At 51.6% G+C, this 13,396-nt stretch overlaps 2 protein-coding genes across 3 annotated transcripts; one reads left to right on the plus strand and one right to left on the minus strand.

The window, feature by feature from the left end:
* The first annotated feature begins 409 nt into the window (after positions 1-409).
* On the plus strand, positions 410-5,998 carry LOC101464303 (aldehyde dehydrogenase 5 family, member A1 (succinate-semialdehyde dehydrogenase)). The gene is made up of 10 exons (XM_004572105.4): positions 410-855; positions 2,545-2,628; positions 2,932-3,102; positions 3,234-3,350; positions 3,456-3,599; positions 3,685-3,828; positions 3,905-4,063; positions 4,553-4,716; positions 4,833-4,891; positions 5,085-5,998. The coding sequence occupies exons 1-10, from the start codon at positions 565-567 to the stop codon at positions 5,294-5,296; spliced, it is 1,545 nt and encodes a 514-aa protein (XP_004572162.1). The 5' UTR covers positions 410-564; the 3' UTR covers positions 5,297-5,998.
* kiaa0319 (KIAA0319 ortholog) lies at positions 5,337-13,066 on the minus strand. Of its 2 annotated transcripts, none has more exons than XM_012924988.5 (16): positions 12,884-13,066; positions 11,969-12,026; positions 10,935-11,581; positions 10,769-10,856; positions 10,504-10,605; positions 10,011-10,142; positions 9,787-9,940; positions 9,563-9,711; positions 9,307-9,458; positions 9,009-9,147; positions 8,765-8,924; positions 8,553-8,689; positions 8,341-8,463; positions 7,236-7,326; positions 7,069-7,160; positions 5,337-6,598 (listed from the first exon to the last, which is right to left on the minus strand). In XM_012924988.5, exons 2-16 carry the CDS (start codon positions 12,009-12,011, stop codon positions 6,441-6,443), a joined length of 2,367 nt encoding a protein of 788 aa, XP_012780442.3. In that variant the 5' UTR covers positions 12,012-12,026; positions 12,884-13,066; the 3' UTR covers positions 5,337-6,440. The 2 variants fall into 2 exon arrangements, with proteins under 2 accessions (XP_012780442.3, XP_076742636.1); XM_076886521.1 differs by lacking the exon at positions 5,337-6,598 and adding an exon at positions 6,790-6,875.
* Positions 13,067-13,396: the final 330 nt, after the last annotated feature.

Consider the following 13,396-nt stretch of genomic DNA (forward strand, 5'->3'; position numbering starts at 1 on the left):
TTAAATTTACCCTTCATTCTAATTTGTGTTGTACAGTTGTTTCATTTTTAACCTTAATTTATATTTTATTCCTTCCTAGTTAAATTTACCCTTTTTAATTTTTCATATTTATTTCCTATCTTATTCATAGCCTTTTCCTTTTTTGTTTTCTTTAGGTCACGAGCAGTTGTCCAAGCATTTCACTACATATCGTACTGTGTATGACTGTGTACGTGACAAATAAAAATTTGAATTTTGAATTTGAAACACGCTCTTTCACGTCAAAAAGTCGTCATAAATAAGTCTCCAATAACACCAGAAAAAGTCGCCAGATTTGTCGCTAGTCGCTTTTTAGAAAAAAAGTCGCTAAGGGGCCTGAAGACTCGCTAAATACAGCGACAAGGTCGCTAAGTTGGCAACACTGGCTCCGGACGGAAGGCTCACTGCGTTTGAACGGAGTCACGTGACTGTCGCACCGGTTGAAACCGACGGAAACCCGCGAGAGGCTCCAGCTGCAGACCTGCGCGAACGAACGGATCAAACATCCAGCATAGAGTCCGGCTCCCCGGCTCCACACCCCCCGGTATGTCCGCTGCTGTCTGCGTGCTGAAGACCCGCTGCTTCCTCCGGCAGCTCCTCCCCGGCCTGCCCGCCGCCATGCACAGAAGCTACAGCCTGGATGTCTCCGCTCCGCTCCTCCGGACGCAGGGCTACGTGGACGGCCGCTGGATCTCCGCTGCCTCGGTGTTCCCCGTCCTAGATCCGGCCACCGGGCAGGAGATAGCCCGGGTGTCGGACTGCGGCCCCGCGGAGGCCAAGCAGGCGGTGGACGCTGCGTACAAAGCGTTTCACTCCTGGAAGCAGTACACGGCCAAGGTAGGCTGCGCTCTCACAGAACTCCACTTTAAAAACCGACTATTTAAAATTAATGTCCCATTTCCGCCCTGAAAATTAAACGAAACACCCCAACGCTGGCATCTTCCCGACTGACAGAAGCCAGACATTTATTCGGATGTCATAAAATTCACCGGATACTACGATATGTGCAGGTTTCACTGTTTAAATTGGACTTTCTGCCCTCCGTAGTCAACTCAAAGCCTGGAACTCTTACGCAAATGATTGACATTGACTGACGGAGTTTATCTCAAAGATGTTATACACACACGTCAGACTTTAATACGGCTAACACAGAAACCACCTGATTTACGGATTTTCACACAAATCCAAAACTTTCTTTCATGGTCTTCTCCGCCCTCCCTACTCCACTAAAAAACAAAATTTACCTTAAATTATAAGTATTGACTGAGTATGGCGTCAAACAGCTTTCGTAACCGTTAAATGTTTGGAAATGTTTATTCGGTTAACTCATAATTCACAGATTAAACGTTTTTAGACTAAACCCAAACTTTAACAAGTGTCTTCCTGCTGCCGCGCCACTCGGAGCGGATGCGCACAAATCAAAGGTGAAGAATGACTCGCAGACAGGAGACAGACACGTGAGCCGAGATGAGCACCGCCCCTTAAACAGTCACAAAACAAAGCTGCAGTAAGGAGACGCGGTTTCCCCGCTGACAGCACAATTACGCCGTATTTGAACGGAGTTTGGTGGACAGCAGGTGTTTAATGCAGGTATCTGCCAGTGTTGGTCAAGTTACTTGAAAAAAGTAATCAGTAACTAATTACTGATTACTTCCTCCAAAAAGTAATCCCGTTACTTTACTGATTACTTATTTTCAGAAGTAATTCATTACTTAGTTAGTTACTTGGGGCGACTGTGGCTCAGGGGGTGGGAAGCACATCTGTAACTGGAAGGTTGCCGGTTTGATCCCCCGGGCTCCCTGTCCTGGTCATTGTGTCCTTGAGCAAGACACTTTACCCTACTGGTGTTGGCCAGAGGGGCCGATGGTGCGATATGGCAGCCTCGCCTCTGTCAGTCTGCCCCAGGGCAGCTGTGGCTACAACTGTAGCTGCCTCCACCAGTGTGTGAATGTGAGAGTGAATGAATAGTGGCATTGTAAAGCGCTTTGGGTGCCTTGAAAAGTGCTATATAAATCCACTCCATTATTATTGTTATTATTATTATTACTTAGTTGCTTTTTAAAAACACGATTTACAACCTGAGTAGGTGATAAAGTGATAGATCTTTCAGCCCAATTCTACTTTTTCTGCATAATCCATCATATAAAATGTAATCAGATGGAAAAGTCTCTTTTTAAAACTTGTTTTATTAGTTTTAATCTTTTAACTTTATGCATCAAGCAAACATTTAATTATCTGCAACATTCTCTGACTGGAAGAAATTAGTTTAACATTTAAACCTATTTTCTGCACATTCCAGCACATAAACTCAGGACGGGATGTTTCCTCACTCTGGTCCTTCACTCAAGTTTATATAGATTTTTTGTAAATAAGAGAATTGTTTGTGTATTGTTGATGAAACTAAAGTTCTCTCTCCGAGTCTCCATCAATGTGAAGCATGTTGGCGGGGGACAGGGGCGAACGGTTAAATGTGACGATGAAGGCGTGCAGGTGACCCGTGCTCTGCTCTGATTGGTCGTCCTGCAGGAGAGGAGCGTCCTGCTAAGGAAATGGTTTGAGCTGATGACGCTGCACAAAGATGAGCTCGCCCAGCTGATCACGTTTGAATGTGTGAGTATGACACATGAACTCACCTGTAGGACACCTGAACATGCAGTACATGTCAGCAACGAGTGAGTACTTGTACTGTAGTACTTTTCAAATAAATACTACTTTAAAATGTTTGTTTGACGAAATAAGAAAACCTCAAGAAGTTTTTGTAAAAGTGTTTATTGTAACAAACACTCATCTTTATCCTGCTGCGTGTCTCTGCGTCTGCGTGTCTCTGCGTCTGCGTGTCTCTGCGTCTGCGTGTCTCTGCGTCTGCGTGTCTCTGCGTCTGCGTGTCTCTGCGTCTGCGTGCGTGTGTTGCAGGGTAAACCGATGTGCGAGTCTCTCGGGGAGATCTCGTACTCCGCCTCCTTCCTCGAGTGGTTTTCTGAGGAGGCGCGGCGAGTCTACGGTGACATTGTGCCATCTCCAGCCAAAGACAGAAAGCTCCTCCTCCTGAAGCAGCCGGTGGGCGTGGCCTCCATCATCACACCGGTGAGCAGCTCGTTAATGAATTGATATCACGTTATCCAAGCTAGAATCGATTTTAATCGATAATCAAAACCCACCCCTAATGAATCCATCACATGACGTCCCGCAAAGAATTTGCTTTTGGTTGTTTCCAGTGGAACTTCCCCAGCGCCATGATCACCAGGAAGGTCGGCGCCGCGCTGGCTGCCGGCTGCACGGTGGTGGTTAAACCAGCTGAGGACACGCCACTTTCGGCTCTCGCTCTGGCAGAGGTGAGTACGTCAAACATCTGGATAGGGGTCGGCACTTTGTTTCTTCGTGGGACACACATTGTTGAGTCACTTCCTGTGTTTTGGCGTGTTTTTTTTCCCCCTCAGCTGGCGGAGCAGGCGGGGATCCCGGCAGGGGTGGTCAATGTGGTTCCATGCTCCAGAGAGTCGACGCCCTCGGTCGGGCAGGTCCTCTGCACAGACCCTCTGGTGGCTAAAATCTCCTTCACTGGATCCACGGCGACCGGGAAGGTCAGAGTGCAGCGCCGCCCGCAGCGCCGCCTGCAGATCCACATAAAAAGCAGAAACTCTTCTTTAAATAAAACTTCGGTTTCAGGTGTTGCTGAAAATGGCCGCTGACACCGTGAAGAAGGTATCCATGGAACTGGGTGGCCACGCCCCCTTCATTGTGTTTGACAGCGCAGACCTTGACAAAGCGGTGGGCGGAGCCATGGCATCCAAGTTCAGGAACTCAGGCCAGGTGAGGGTGTCTCCTGCTGACCTGTTCCACAGGTGAACGCCACCATTGTGCACACTAACGCTTCTTCTTCCTGCAGACGTGCGTGTGCTCGAACCGGTTTCTGGTCCAGAGCGCCGTCTACGACCGCTTCGTGGAAAAGTTGGGGCGAGCTATGGATGCCGAGCTGCGTCTGGGTCACGGCTCGGAGCCCAACACCACGCAGGGGCCGCTCATCAACACCCGCGCCGCAGAGAAGGTAAACGCCGTTTCCACTATTAACCCGGATTGTTTCGTCCCCGTGACAGAGCAGAGAAAACCGACTCAGCGTTAGAACATTTATTTCTTTTATTCAATCATCTTCTGAAGAGACCCCTGCACAGCCCAGACGCCAGTTGCAGCATCTCTAACATTAGAATCATAACCTGTGCCTCATATTGGTGTTATTTTGGTACTTTACACGTCACAGTTTCAATACAAACATTGTTATATGGCAAACTTCCTCTTTTCTGTCTGGCTTCCTGTATTTATTAACATGCTGTACAGCTCTACACTTCCTGTTTTCAGCCTGGCTGAGTGCTTAGTTTGTGAGTCTACAAACCTTCATTATTAAAATACATAAAGCAATAAAATAAGGATACTAAGGATATATTAATTACATGACACCACATTACTGCCGACGATAAATGACTGAAGTTTGTTTAAAGACCGCACCAGCACGCCGCTGAACGCCGTCTCTGCCTCCCAGGTGCTACATCAGATTTCGGACGCCGTGTCCCGCGGGGCGAAGGTGGTAAAAGGCGGGAAGCGCCTCGATGGCTCCTTCATGGAGCCGACTCTGCTGGCCGACGTCACCGCCGACATGCTGTGCACGAAGGAGGAAACCTTCGGGCCGCTCGTGCCCGTCATCAGGTGAGTCCAGACAGATGATCGAGACGGGATTTGTTGATCTGCGGGTTTAATCCTGGCTAGACGCAGATTCTTGTTCATCGTGAAGCCGTCTGAGCTCGCCTGTGTCTGATCTGCAGGTTTAACACGGAGGAGGAGGCTCTGGCTATTGCTAACGCGACCAGCGTCGGGCTGGCAGGTGAGTCCACCTGCGTGCATGCAGCCGATTGGTTCCTAGACTGCAGATCGCGGGCTGTTCATGCGTCGTCGCAGACGTGTCGGTTTCCGAGAGCAGGACTCAGAGCTGTAAATTAGACTTTAACGTCTGACCCAGTAGAAGAAAGGTTCACGTGGCGGCGCCTCATAGTTCTAACCTCCTCCTTTGTTCTCAGGTTACTTTTACTCACAGGATGTGAGTCAGATCTGGCGGGTGGCGGAGGCGTTGGAGGTGGGGATGGTCAGCGTCAATGAGGGGCTGCTGTCCACGCCAGAGGCCACGTTTGGTGGGGTGAAGGAATCCGGCATGGGCCGCGAGGGCTCCAAGTACGGCGTCGACGAGTACCTGGAAGTGAAGTACATGTGCTTTGGAGGCCTCAAACCGTGAGGAGGAAGAGGAGGCGGTACAAAAGCTGTGACTCGGTGGAGGTGGTCGGATTCTTTTATTAACACGTGATAACTCCTTCAATAAAGTTTGAATTCATGCAGGATCAAAAACGTCCAACATCGGACTTTGTAAATCACATTTTGAATCAGCTGTCGCTTCTACGCTCACACACTCGGCACCAGCACGAAGCTTAAACTTATCTGAACCCGTCTCAGACTGGTTGAACTGCCCAAACTCACACCAGTAGGAGGCGCTACTCAGTCCGTTTATCTGCCCTGTCTGCTGTGATTGGCTATCAGTGTTAAGGGATTGTAAACTGAAGGGGAGGGGCTAACAAACCGCCACATTGTGATGAAACTTGTTTTTAAAAATTATTTTCTGCTTCACCCGTGGCGCAGCGAGTGTCCATAAAGCTTCCAACTCGCATGAATCCTCCTGAATCGTGAAACTTGATTCATTCCTAAAGAAATTGTGCGTGATGAGCGACGCGCCTTTGGAAACGAAGCCGACAGAGCGACAGCCGGCGCCGCATCGAGCCATGAAAACACGAACGGGTGCAAACCTGTCGACTCGGCTCGTCTACGTGTGAAACGCTCTCGTAGCAGTTTAATACCTGGATGTTTGTCTGTGACTTTAGCTGATGGGGTCAAAGTTCATGTGTGCGTTTTGTATTCTGACCACATTAAAGACGAGTTTGTGTTACTTCTGTGTTGGTGTGTTTATGTCGGAGGTGTCGGCTCACATCCTTCGTCTCTGATTCACACGCTGCTTCTCGTTAGCCAACAAACGTTGATGAAGTTTAACCCGGCGGACGGCGTCTGTGACCCGGGCTCAAACGAACCACGACCGTGTGATCGGACGCCGTCGTCAGCTGACTCTGCCGTGTTTCCTGGTGAGCGCTCTGTTAGCTAACGAGCTCACAGCTGTGAATCGGGCACGTGGCGGTGGTGCGATGCCTGATGTGTCCCGCCCTCTTGCTCTTCCTCTTATGTCCGAGCAGACGCGCGTCCGTCCTCCAGGTCTCGAGTTCCTTGCGTCCTTTGAAATGGGACATGTTAGCATTCTCTTGAAAACTGGGTAATGTGGTCCCTCATACACGTCCCAGAATGCACCATTCTGCGTCTGCGAGAGGTCAGCCGCCCCGTCATCCGAAGGCGTCGCCGTTGCGGGCAGCCATGGTGCTGATGCGGTTCCTGCTGCGGACCGGCCGGTCGCGGCTGAAGATGGTGTCCTGGTCGCTGTCCAGCTCCGACTCGGACATCATGAGGCTGGAGTTGTGCTCCGTGCTGCGGTGCTTGATACCTGCACAGGGGAAAGGTCAGCGGGGGTCATGGTTTAAGTCTCAGTCATTGAATAAAGATGGAGGACGACCTCCCGCCGCTCCGGGGAAACGTCTGCTCTAAAGAACAGCGGGACATTCCCAGGAACGTGGGAACAGTCAGGTGCTTTAAAAGAAGGAAGCGGCTTCGCTTTGGTTCATGAAGACGACTCTGCTCTTACCTGAGGTCCCGAAGGTCGCTGAGCTGAGCTCAGTCACATGACCCAAGGTGGGAGTCCTTTAGGAGAACGCATGGATCACCTGGGAAAGGACAAGAGCGATGAACCACACCCTGGTCACGTGATAGCTGCAGAGTGAATCAGCGACCCCGCAGGACCGCCTCCAAGGTGACGACTAACTGAGCCGCAGTGAAACGACTTCATGAACCAACGAGAACGCCGCCGCAGACCGACCCCGACAGCCTCCGCAGGCGGACTATGGCAATGTGACTCACTGAATTTGGGGCGGAGCTCCACCCTCTCCTGCTCGTCCATGTTGTCCAAGATGGTGTATTTGGTTTTCTTCCTCGCTTTGGTCTGTCGTCTCCTGAAAGCAGCAGAGACCAGTTCACGCACGGAAGCACACCTGGGATCAGTCTATCACCTGCAGCGGCGTCCTCACCTCTTACAGCAGCAGATGAACGTCCAGCCGAGTGACAGGATGAGGACGACGAGCACGAAGCTGGTCAGGATGACGTACAGGACCTTCCACTCTGTCAGAGGAGCACAGCCGACAGGTCAGCGGCTCGTGCGGAGCTTCACCTGAATGTGTGCTGTGTGATGCGTACAGGTACATTTACAGGTGTGTGCACAGGCTTCACTGCTCGTTTGGAGGCCAGTTTGAATAAAGAGCTCTTTCTCCCTCCGTGCACTCGGAGACCAGCTTACCATCAAATCTGGTTCCTGCATTAGTCTCTGCTGCTGTCGGCCTCGTTTACTTTCTTTTATTTGGCTTTTATTGATATCTAATTTTATTCTATAGTTCCAATGTACAGCACTCAGCTGGGGTTGTTTTAAAGGGTTTTATAAATAAAGGTGATGATGGATCAGTGACGACACTAACACGCACAGTTACCAGGCAGAAAAGTCCCGCGGCGCTCATGTTTAACATCAGCATCGCTTTCACAGCGGAACAAAGAAATTCGCTGCAGTTACATTAATAATATGCGCATCTGCTGCAAAGCTGCAGCTGCGCGTGTAAGTCGACAGCCGCAATAAAGAAGTGTCGTGAAAAGTGCGAACATGTGGGCGGGTCTGTCACGCCCCAGTCCCGGGTTGCAGCACCGTGTGCGGCTGTCGCCTTACACGCGCAGCTGCAGCGTTTCGGCTACAACAACAGGACCCAGTTCTTTCTGTCTTAAGCCAGCGAGGCGTGATTGGGGACGCTGCTCACAGGCCCCGCCCCAGCTCTGCAGTCAGAAACGGGCTGACTGCAGCCAGTAAGACAGAAAAGTATGAAACTCACTACATGATGTTTCATCTCCGTTCACAAGTTTCTGGACTTTGAGACTGAACTTTGTTTCACATCCTGTTCAACTTGCTGCTGCAGACGAACGAAGCAGTCGAGGGACAAACGTCACAAGTTTGTGTGAAAGTTGTTTAAACAGAAACGACTGAAGGATTCGTTGTGAACGAGTTTGTAATGTAAATGAAGTTTTCTGTCGTTTCTCGCCGTCACGTGAGGAATGACCCGCTGCCGTGACCGAAGACTACAAATCATACTTTACCGCAGTTGCTCTCTCCATCGCCAAGGTAACGACGAATCAGGTTCTCGGTCCAGAAGGGGTCGCAGGCACACTGCTTGGTGATTGGATCGCACTGACCACGCCCCGAACAGCTGAGCAGACACACTGAGGGAAAAACGAGCGCGTTAAACACAGACAAATGCCCCGCCCCTTTCTGAGATGTCACAGGTGAGCCGTGCCCCGGCTGGACTCACAGACGGTGTCCACCCTCAGGACTCTGAACAACAGGTAGTCGCTTTTCTCGAAGAGCAGCTGGCTGCGCAGCACGCCGACCAATCGGGAGGCAGAGAGGGGCCCCGAGGTGCCGTGCACGGAGAACCGCAACACGGTGCTGCAAGCAGAGAAAACATCACAGGTTATGGCGAGCCGGCACGTGGAGGGGCAAGTCCGCGGTGCGTGCAGGTACCTGATGTGGGAGTGTCCCTGCAGCGCTCGCACGTGGAGGTCGCTGTCAAGGACGTGGATCAGAGCGGCGAGCTGTCGGACCACCGTGTCTCTCTGAGCCACGCTCACCTGAGACACCGACACCAGCATCTCCAGCTCCACCTGCTCGCCGCCGCCGGGCTCTGCAGACACGTGGGACAACACATCTATGTCGGCGCATGCCTGCGTAACACAAAACGGGACGAACGGCGAGCTTCCAGCCTCACCTGGTCGCACCTCCACAGTGGCCGTGGCGGAGCCGGAGCGCCCCTGCGCGTTGGTCACCTTCAGCTGGAACAGGTAGGTGCCTTCGACCAGGTTGGCGAGGTAGAGCGAGGGCTGAGTATCCGAGCCGTACAGTACGTCCTGGAACCAGCAAAGGTCAAAGGTCACTCCGTCACACACACACACAGTGTGAGGTCGATGAGCCGCCACTGATTTAAACTGAAGTTTAGTTTCCCGCGGGTCACCTGCGCTCGTTAATAAAGTTTGATTTGAAGCGTCACAGCGCCGGTCGGAACTCACCCCGGCAGCAGGACTCTGGCTGTCCCGGGTCCACAGGAAGTGCACCGCGGTCTGATCGGCGTTGGTCACCGAACCTCTGAGAACCAGAGAGTTGTTGGGCAGAGTGAGCGAGTGGCTGCCGCTGGCGTGGGCGACCGGAAGAAAACTACCGGCTGGAGTTTGGAGGAAGCAGACGACCTTAGATTAGCGTGTTTGTGATTTAAACGAGTCTGACAGGAAGAGCTCCGCCTTCCACAAATAACACCGAGTCGCTCACCTTCTGGGACTTTGACGGTCAGCGAGGCGCTGTCTGTCGCCCCCTCCTGGTCAGATACGGTCAGTCTGAAGGTGTAGCGCCCCGCCCGAACCCCCGAGGCTGTGGCGACGGGCTGATCTGTGTCGTCCAGCCTCAGCCCGGGAGGCCCGCTGGAAAACACGAAACCCGACTGAACAAATTTGATCTTTCAGTCACAGGAACATGAAAAAAGGCTCCAGACTTACCTGACCGCCTCCCAGCGGTAGCTGACGATGCCGCTGTCGTCACTGCTGCCGCTGCCGTTGAGCAGCAAGCTGCTCACCGGGAGAGACAGGCTCCTGTCGGGGCCCACGACGGCCACCGGACGGCGGTTTGACCCTCCAACCTGTGACGCTGAAGCTGGAAAAGCGAGAGGAGGTTTAAAGAGTCGGTGTGAAGCCACAGAAAGCATTAAACCCGTCGAGTTTACCTGCTGACTCAGTCGCAGTCGTAGGGTTAAAGCTGGCTGCTGACAAGGTCGGGGTAGTAAGGTCAGAGGTCACAGTCAGGTGGGTGGTGGAAGGTGGAGTTCCGGCTGCAGACTGAAGCATCTTCACAGCGTCTGTGCGAGAAATGAAGGTTAAATTCTTCCTTTCATTTACCTGCTTCCTCACCTGGTCTCTCTGAGGTCACCTGTTTGTCTTTAAACTGAACTTTGACCTTCACACTGTCTCAGGTGAACACCACCCACTTACTAAAATGAGTCACCTCCAACCACCACAAAGTTTCTCCTGGGCAGTAACTACACTCCTACACGTGACAGTCTCTGGTTTAACATGAACCATCTACAGTGACCAGCAGGGGGCGACTCCACTGCCTGACATGAACTCAATAACCTGTTTTTCCTTAAAAAAGACTAAATAAAAATATTAAAAAAGATCAAATGTTGATCTAAACAAACATTTTTTTAGTCATAAACTCACCTGACGTGGTAGGTTCAGGAGCAGCTGGAGTGGCGGCTGGAGTGGCGGGTTTCACTGTGGTCGCCTCTACGGGGTTTCCAAGAGACACCAGCAGGGGTGGAGCTGCATGTGGAGGACAAGTTACTGCTCCACTGGTCAGAGGGACAGGACCTGTGAGGCTCTTCAGACACGTTTGCTAAAGTTGATCTTTAAAACAATAAACTGGAGTGAACCTGCGACCTGACGGAGGTGTGCTGACCTGACCTGACCTGACGGAGGTGCTTACCTGGGTTTGCTGTGGGGCTGCTGGAGGTGTGGGCTGGCTCTGAGCTGGCCTCGGGTGTCAGGGGTGGAGAGGTGGAGCTGCTCTGCGTCTGTAGGGAGAACAATGACAGGCTGCAGACTGGTCTCCATGGAGACAGTTATCATATGAGCTCACGCTCTGAACTCACTGATTCCTGTGGCGCCACCTCCGTCGGTCTCTTGGCCCCACCCTCCTCTCCCTGGCGCACGCCCGGGGCCGCGCTGCTCTCTGTCGGCCTCCTCTCTGGACCATCCTCAGCCTCTGATTGATTGAAGCTGCCCCCCCCTTTCAAAGGTGGCTGATTGGTCTCCTGTTCTGGGCTGGCTCCACCCCTCTCCTCCTGGCTGTCCTCTGAGTACTCGACATCCAGCATCCCGGGGTCTGGGAAGCCTCGATGTGGCGTGTCGAACAGGGAGAGATCTTTCAGGGCCTCCAAGTCGCCGGGCGCCTCAGACGAGCGTGAGAGGGGCCTCCAGCGCCCGCCGTAGGGCTCCCCCCTCACCAAGGACTGAAGCACCAGTGTCTGCGGGGACGGGCGTCGCAGGAAGGCGAGGAACGAGTCGGCGCCAGGCGTCTGCCGGGGCTGGCAGTTCTCCCTCTGCTGGCAGCTCAGCACGTAGCAGCGGCCCTCGAACAGCCACGCCAAGTCGTAGCCGGGCAGGTCGCAGCACGCCGCCACGCACTGCGGCAGGGACGACACGCTGGGCACCCGCAGAATACCGCTGCTCTCGACCACGGGAGACACCACGGCCTCGGAGAAGGTCGCCCCCTGCCAGCACTGAGATGCCACTGCAGCTGCAAGAGAAACGGGTTTAATAAGATGCATGCGAAGAGAGACAGCTTTACATTTTTCCTGATGAACTGCGGGCGTCCGCTCGCTGCAGAGACACCCGCAGCCTGCAGACGTCTGAGCTTTATACTGCAAAGGGCAGTAGGACATTCATGTAGTTGTAAAAAGCATGATAAGATATTAAGTAATCCAAAGTATTCAGAATACGTTACTGTCATTGAGTAACGTAACGGAATACGTTACAGAATACATTTTGGGGCATGTAATCTGTAATCTGTAGTGGAATACATGTTAAAAGTAACCTTCCCAACACTGGTTAAACAGTCCTGGGTATGACACGTTTTAATCCATGCTGACATTTTTGACACGTCCACATTTCTGAATGGTTTTACCTTCCACCGCGTGGATCAGTAGCAGAAGCATGTTTTCCCACATGGTTGGTCCGTCAGCCTGAAACGATCGATCACAGAAGGTTAAAAAATCGTCGCTGCTCCTCACACACCTGACAGCAGCGACGTGGTCCTCCCTGCACGGTTTCAGCACCGTCACGGTGGACAGCGCCACCTGGAGCCCCGCCCAGCAGCACGAAGCAGCCACGCTGTCACTGAAAACAAAGCTTCGGCCCCGCGAGGCCAAAAAACCCAATTTGATATTAAAAAAATCTCCCCATGAAGCAAACACGTGCTTGTTTATCAGTAGCTAAAAGCGCAAAAATCCATTCCAGGCATCGCTCTGGCTGTTCCACGCTCCTCAGGGTACCATTCAGAAAATGACTAGTTTATATTTCATTATTTATAAGTAAATATTCACAAAAGATTAAGCTTCATTCATAAAAATTGAAGGGCCCAAATTAGTCATCCTTTAATTCGGCAAAGGTTTAGGCCAGTAAACCCGAAACCTTGCGCTAAAAAATCAAACTCCGTGAGGCCGTTTGAGGGAAACCTGATAAACAGGACGAGGCAGGGAAAAAGCACCACCACTTATAAACGAGCCGAATCGCAGCACGTAGTGAAAGAAAACTGAATTTACGTTAGTCATCTGATTTTTTTGTTCTGCTGAATAAAAATCTTTAATTTTGCAGATTTTTAAATGTAGTTCTGCATGATGAAGGCTAACAGCGCAGATTACGATGAGAATCCAACACCTGCCGTCGCAGGTCGCTGTTTTTAACATTTACAGCTCCAAGACAAAAGCAGACGTCTCAGTGTTCGCACGTTTCACCGATTACACCGTCCTCGCGCCGTTTGCAGGTTTTTATTATGGAACCCGCAAACGGCGCGCGGGTTATTAACCTGGATGTAACGCACCTGACTCCTGCGGCGCTCCGGGCCTCCCAGCAGGCCTCTCGGCTCCTCAGTGCTCCTCCCGGCCGGATCCCGTCAGCCCCGCGGGCCTCATACTGGACTCAGCGCTGGGGGTTCAACCACAAAGATTTACCTGCTCACACTGCGATGCTGAGAAAGCACGAGCGCCGTACGTCCGAGAAAATCACACGCATACACATCCGGTCATACCTTTCAAAATAAAGCCTACAAATCCTAGTGTTTGAAATGAAACCGTTATATCAGCACCATGTCAGGGGAAATGAACAGGGAGCGAGCATACACTGGACGTTTTTTTGTGGATATCTGGATATCATGTAACGCAATTTTAACACATTTATCTTTGTTTGAAAAGTTTTGTCCTTTACTGGAAATTTCAAAACCCAACTATGCTTTTATTTTGTCGGGAATACTGTGCGAGTTCCGTTGCGGATTAAATGAACTGCATTAATTTGCCCCTTGCCCTCCATTGTGTGCCTTTATTTTCTCTCCTGTGTG

This window comes from Maylandia zebra, linkage group LG1 (genome assembly GCF_041146795.1).
Source record: "Maylandia zebra isolate NMK-2024a linkage group LG1, Mzebra_GT3a, whole genome shotgun sequence".
In the NCBI taxonomy this organism is placed as follows: domain Eukaryota; kingdom Metazoa; phylum Chordata; class Actinopteri; order Cichliformes; family Cichlidae; genus Maylandia; species Maylandia zebra.

Bases quoted from the DNA above. Each gene is read 5' to 3' on its own strand.
- LOC101464303 (XM_004572105.4), top strand. From the start codon at position 565: ATGTCCGCTGCTGTCTGCGTGCTGAAGACCCGCTGCTTCCTCCGGCAG. The intron at 2,629-2,931 runs GTGAGTATGACA...CGTGTGTTGCAG, and splicing joins AGCTGATCACGTTTGAATGT to GGTAAACCGATGTGCGAGTC. The intron at 4,717-4,832 runs GTGAGTCCAGAC...TCTGATCTGCAG, and splicing joins CCGCTCGTGCCCGTCATCAG to GTTTAACACGGAGGAGGAGG.
- kiaa0319 (XM_012924988.5), bottom strand. From the start codon at position 12,011: ATGTGGGAAAACATGCTTCTGCTACTGATCCACGCGGTGGAAG. The intron at 9,941-10,010 runs GTAAACTCGACG...TCGCTTTTCCAG, and splicing joins GACTGCGACTGAGTCAGCAG to CTTCAGCGTCACAGGTTGGA. The intron at 6,599-7,068 runs GTGAGTCACATT...TCCCCTGTGCAG, and splicing joins GGAGCTCCGCCCCAAATTCA to GTATCAAGCACCGCAGCACG.